Here is a 5,690-nt window from a genome sequence, read left to right as displayed (position 1 = left end):
AGGGGCACTGGCAGAGCTGGGGGGCAGGGCTGGGGTAGCAGGGGGCTATGGGTCGGGATTGAGGGGCACTGGCAGAGCTCAGAAGAGGAGTTGATTCTTGTCACTCTTATGCCCACCAGCTCCCGAATCCCATGGTGGCCCCCGTCCAGCAGAGCCTGATGGGCAGCGGCTCCCCCATGCAGGACGCCCCCCGCAAGGTAGCGTGTCCCGTCCCTTCTCCGTGGCTCTGGGGGGTGGTGGCTGGCCAGTGACGCAGCCCTCACCGGTCGGGTGTGTGTCAGGAGTGGCAGAAGCACCCTAAAAGTGGGGGGCTCTGGCCCCCTGCCCCCCCGCCCCATTCCGGTGCCCCAGTGTGTGTGCTCCCAGCCAGATCCCAGTTTAACCCCTGGGGAGGAACTGGGGACAAGGGCCAGGAAAAGCCAAACAAGCCCCAAGGGCCTGATCCTGCCACCAGGGGGCGCCGCTCCCCACTGAGCACCATGGGGAGGTCATGGCACGTTGCCACCTGCCCCTTACTCCAGTGGGGTGAGTTACACCAGCATTTCCACCACCCCGGAGAGTGGCTCGGCGGGCCCAATCCTGACCCAACTGGCGTCATCTGGAGTTTTGCTGCTGGTTGCGGTGGGAGCAGGAGCAGGCCCATTGCTGTACAGGGAGGAGGCTGGGGCAGGGGCCCTGGTGGTCTGCATGGCCCTGGGGCTGTGTGGCCTGGGGAGGGCAGCTGGGGGTAGGACTGGGGGGGGGGCTGGTTGGACCTTCCTGACCCTGCTCTTGCTTGTGGTGCCCAGAAGCCCCCGTGGAGTGAGCACAGGGCCCCGGACGGGCGCATTTACTACTACAACTGCAACTCCAAGCAGTCCACCTGGGAGAAGCCGGATGAGCTGAAGTCCAAAGCAGAGGTGAGTTCCTTCAGAGCCCTTCACCCAGCACTGAGATGCAGCCACCTCTGGGGTGGGGCGCAGCAGCTGAGTGACAGCTGCACAGCAGTGCTAGAGGGCCGCTGGAAATGTGCGTGTGCGTCCAGGAGTAGATTAGGGAGGCAGAATATAACATGAGGATTTAGACCTCAGCTCTTGTGACCCACTGGCCCGCTCCCCACGAGTCCTGCCTCCATTCTAAGCACCGGTATTGTCAGTGCCCTCCATTGGCATGGGCCGGTGGCTCATGGTGCCCTGCTCCTCCCTCCGCAGCTGCTGCTCTCCCAGTGTCCCTGGAGGGAGTACAAGTCGGACACGGGCAAGTCCTACTACTACAACTCCCAGAGCAAGGAGTCGCGCTGGACCAAGCCCCGGGACCTCGACGAGCTGGAGGGTAAAGGGGGCAGCAGCCCAGGGAGCTGGGGACCAGGGCAACACACCCTCGGGAGCATCGGCAGACGCCCCCGTGCCCCAGGCTGATGCTTCTGTCTGGGCTGCAGGGTAACCCCCCCGTGGGCCGGGCTGGGAGTGCAGCCAGTGCCCCCTGGGTCTCTGTGCCCCAGCCTGTGAGCGGTCCCAGACTCCCCAGTGATCACCCCTGCCATGAGGGCAGGCCTCCGAGCCTGGGCTTCTGGGCTCCAGCCCTCCTGCGTCTCCCCTGAGCTCTGCCCAGGAGTCCCACTGCACTAGATTCCTGCTCCGAGATCTCAGGGACCCGCTGCACCCCCAGCAGCCTGTTGTTAGCCAGCAGGGCCCAGCCCCCCCTGTCCTGGGCGCGGCCCGGGGAGGCAGAGGAGAAGCCGGAGTTGAGGCTGGGCAGTGCCGGGCTCCACCAGCCGGTTGCTGTGGATCTGCTCCTGTCTCTTGGTCCCGGAGAGCCTGTGTCTCAGAGCCCAGCCCTTAGCCCAGCCTCCGGCACCTCTCCGGCCCTCGCCCTGCTGAGCCCGCGCGGCCCTGCCCGACGCCTGGCATCAGGCTCAGCCCCTGGGGCTCCCAGTGCCTGGCCAGATCCTGTGTCGAAGCGGGTCGGTTGCAGCCAGGCCTTAGCGGGCCAATCGCACCAGCCACGTGCCCCAGGCCCCCTGCTTTGCCCCGGGAGCAGCTTCAACCCTTTGCACCCGCCGGGCACAGAGGCAGAGCTCCTCGCAGTGACACGTCCCCACGTTGGCCACCGGGCGCCGCCCCCCGGGCACCGAGTAATGGCCGGACTCTTTGTTTCCCTCCTTGCAGCGCTCATTGAGGAGGAGGAGGCTGGGTGAGTGGCTGGCGTCTGCCCCCGGGGCTTGGACCCGTTAGCTCTGACCCAGGGCGGTAAGAGCAGGGCGCCGGCGCCCCCGGGGGCCAGAGGGGGGCAGAGCCCTCAGGAACACCCCCCCCCCTGGAGGACACAGGAGCAGGGCCCTCAGGAATGGGGGCCCCCGGGAGCTGGGGGTGGGGGTGCGCTCAGGAACAGGGCCCCCTGGGGGTCAGAGAGGGGGGTGCCCTCCGGAAGGCCATGGGTTTCGAGGGCAGGTACCTCCCTCGCTGGGGTGACATGGGGAGGGCAGAGCAGAGACCACCCCCCCGGCATGGGGCCTACAGGGGCCACCCTGCCCCTCATGGGTGGTGGGCCCCACTGAGCCGTGAGCCCAGGGGACTGGCCCTCAGGGCTCTGCGTGGGCCCCTCTGTCCCCCTCCCCTCTGTGTCTCACTAGACCCAGGCTCCGGCCTTCTCTGCTCTTCCAGGAAGCAGCAGGAGACGCCGTCAGCCGCCTCTAGCCCCAGCCTGTCCTCGGCCGCCACCACGGACACGGAGGCTGCGGGTGGGGAGGAGCAGGAGACGCCTGCGCTGGGGAGCTTGGCCGAAGGCCCGGAGGAGGCAGCCCTGCAGCAGGAGGAAGTGACCAGCAGGTGATGGCGACCTGGGCTGGGGAGCTGCTAGCAGGGACCCCCCCCCACGTATCGGGGGCGTTTGCTCTCCTCGGACGCTACGCCCGGGGGCCAGTTAGCACCAGCATCCGTGGCCAGGCCCGTCTGGATACCCCGGGCAGGAGCTGGGCCCCGTAGTGTCAGGCCCTGCTCCAGAGAGTGGAACAGAGACAACAGTGACCGGCCAGGAGACGTGATTCCAGCTGAATGCACCCCCTGCCGGGGAGCGACGAGGCCCCTGGCCCTTCCCCCGGGATCCCCCCTGCCGGGGAGCGACGGGGCCCCTGGCCCTTCCCCCAGGATCCCCCCTGCCGGGGAGCGACGAGACCCCCGGCCCTGCCCCCGGGATCCCCCTGTCGGGGAGCAACGGGGCCCCCCCTGCCGGGGAGCGACGGGACCCCCAGCCCTTCCCCCGGGATCCCCCCTGCCGGGTAGCGACGAGGCCCCCAGTCCTTCCCCCGGGATCCCCCCTGTCGGGGAGCGACGGGGCCCCCGGCCCTTCCCCCGGGATCCCCCCTGCTGGGGAGCAACACAGCCCCCGGTCCTTCCCCTGGGATCCCCGTCGGGGAGTGAGTGTTGCTGAGCCAAGCGGGACGCCCCACTCCAGCTCAGCCTGTGCCCCTCCCCCGCTCCTCCTGCAGCTCCCTGGGGCGCAGCCCCCAGCGTTTCATGCCATGACCCCGGTGTGTTTGTGTTCCCGGCGCAGTGGCGACCCCGGCCGGCGGGAGGAGGAGGAGGAGGGGGGGGCCGGGGAGAGGTGCGCCTGCAGCTGGAGCACCAAGGATGAGGCCAAGCTGGCCTTTAAGGAGCTGCTGAAGGACAAGGTACGGAGGAGGGAGCCAGGGCGGGGGGCTGGCTAGGGCAGTGGGCCTGTTTGCGGGGGGCTGGGGCTGGCCAGGGCGGGGGTCCTGTTTGTGGAGGGCTGGGACTGGCCAGGGAGGCTGGGGCTGGCCGGGGGGCTGGGGCTGGGGCTGGCACGGTCCCAGCTGAGTCCCAGCGTTTGGTGTCAGGGCGTCCCCTCCAACACCTCGTGGGAGCTGGCCATGAAGATGATCGTGGACGATCCGCGGTACAGGTAGGGACCAGCCCCACTGCCGGCACCGCCCCACTTCCACGCTGGCTGCGTGCAGGAGTGCAGACCCCTGCAGGGAGTACCTGGGAGTAACCCCCCCCACCAGCCACCGCTCCTGCCCCGCTCCCCACAGCGCCCCCTGGCAGAGGCCGGGAGTGGAGTACCTGGGAGCCCCCCTCCAGCCAGCGCCCACTCCCCACAGCGCCCACTGCTGAGAGAGGCCGGTGCTGAAGTACTCGGGAGCCCCCTCCAGCCAGCGCCCCTGTTTCTGCCCTCGATGCTGGCCCCTCAGCAGCTGCCAGTGAGGGCCTCTAACCCAGCCCAGCCCGTCCGGTCTGTGCCCAGTGCCCTGCCCAAGCTGAGTGAGAAGAAGCAGGCCTTCAATGCCTACAAGGCCCAGCGGGAGAAGGAGGAGAAGGAGGAGGCTCGGCTGAGGGCCAAGGAGGCCAAGGAGGAGCTGCAGCGGTTCCTGGAGCAGCACGAGCGAATGAGCTCCATCACCCGCTACAGGTGTGGGCGGGCGCCGGGGGGGGAGGGGCCAGGCAGGGGCTGGGAGGCCGTGTGGGGAGAGCAGCCAGGCAGGGTGTCGCGTCCTGCCTGTTGAGGGGGACCCCTCAGTTTATGGGACCTGGCCTTGGGGTGCTGGATTGAGGGTCCCAGAGCAGGTGGAAGGTTAGGGAAGCACGCACACAGACAGCTAACAACATTCAGGATCCAACCAACCCCTGTGCGCCTCCCCTCCCCAAGCCAGAGAAAGAACCCAGGAATCCTGGCTCCCAGCCCCCCCCCCCCCCAACCCACCAGCCCCCACTCCCCTCTCAGAACCAGGAGAGAACCCAGGAGTCCTGGTGCCACTTGCTTTAGCCACAGATCACCCTTCCCTGGCAGTAGAGATGTGCGAGTCCGTTGTGGGCTGTTCTGCTGGGTCTGGGGCCAGCCTGCGGGTGGGGAGGGAGGGAGTGGGGCTGAGAGCAGGTTCCGGGGTCCCCAGTTAGACGGCATGGGGGAGGTGAGTGTCACTGGCCACGTGGGGCCCAGGGAGGCTGTTCTGGAAATGACTGAGGGAAGCAATCTCCGGGGAGGTGGGGGAGCCCTCCCTGGGGCATCTCCCCGGCCCAGAGGGGCCGTTTCACAAGCAGCTGGAGGAGCCCCTGTTAACGTCAGAAATCACCGACTGCGTCAGTCCCTCCAGGCGTCTCCATCGCCTCTGCCCCTGAGCCCGCAGGAGCCAGGCCGCCCCCTGCCCTGTCAGTATGCCCACCTGCTGGCCGCACTCTGGCTCCGTCCCCGTGGGGAGAAGTGTCTCGCTGCGTGGCCTCGCTGGGCCCGGGTGCGCAGTGAGGAGCTGGCCCAGTAACTTCCTGCCCCGGCCGTTCCCTTCCCAGGAAAGCTGAGCAGATGTTTGGGGAGCAGGAGGTTTGGGCTGTGGTCCCCGAGCGCGACCGCAAGGAGATCTACGATGACGTGCTGTTCTTCCTGGCCAAGAAGGAGAAGGTAACGGCGGGTCCCAGCTGTGACGCAGGGCAGTGACGGGCCAGTGTGAACCCGCCCGGAGTCAGTGCGGAGCGCTCGGCTGTCACAATCCAGAACGGTGACGGGCCAGTGTGACCCCGCCTGGTGTCAGTGCAGAGCGCTCGACTGTCACAATCCAGAACGGTGTGACCCCACCCGGTGTCAGTGCAGAGCGCTCGACTGTCACAATCCAGAACGGTGTCAGGGCCCGTGTGACCCCTGCCTGGCGTCGGCACGGAGCCCAGGCCGTCCCATAACGGTGTCAGGGCCCGTGTGACCCC

The 5,690-nt window shown here is 68.2% G+C and overlaps 1 protein-coding gene across 4 annotated transcripts in view; it reads left to right on the top strand.

Moving 5' to 3' along the window:
• Positions 1 to 5,690, top strand: part of PRPF40B (pre-mRNA processing factor 40 homolog B) — a 20,798-nt gene that overhangs the window by 2,736 nt on the left and 12,372 nt on the right. For 3 of the 4 annotated variants that reach the window (XM_029913450.1, XM_029913451.1, XM_029913452.1), the window contains exons 1-5: positions 1,394 to 2,807; positions 3,532 to 3,649; positions 3,836 to 3,900; positions 4,243 to 4,407; positions 5,283 to 5,391. In XM_029913450.1, coding sequence (XP_029769310.1) covers positions 2,326 to 2,807; positions 3,532 to 3,649; positions 3,836 to 3,900; positions 4,243 to 4,407; positions 5,283 to 5,391 — 939 coding nt within the window. In that variant the 5' untranslated portion in view covers positions 1,394 to 2,325. Of the gene's footprint in view, positions 1 to 119; positions 198 to 788; positions 900 to 1,190; positions 1,312 to 1,393; positions 2,808 to 3,531; positions 3,650 to 3,835; positions 3,901 to 4,242; positions 4,408 to 5,282; positions 5,392 to 5,690 lie in introns of those variants that run through there. The other variant, XM_026659619.2, reaches the window with a different exon arrangement.

The sequence above is a fragment of the Terrapene carolina genome, unplaced genomic scaffold (assembly GCF_002925995.2).
Source record: "Terrapene carolina triunguis isolate 2854851 unplaced genomic scaffold, T_m_triunguis-2.0 Scaffold641, whole genome shotgun sequence".
Lineage (NCBI taxonomy): Eukaryota > Metazoa > Chordata > Testudines > Emydidae > Terrapene > Terrapene triunguis.
Note: the sequence above shows the minus strand (reverse complement) of the source record. Positions and strands in the feature narration are given on the sequence as shown.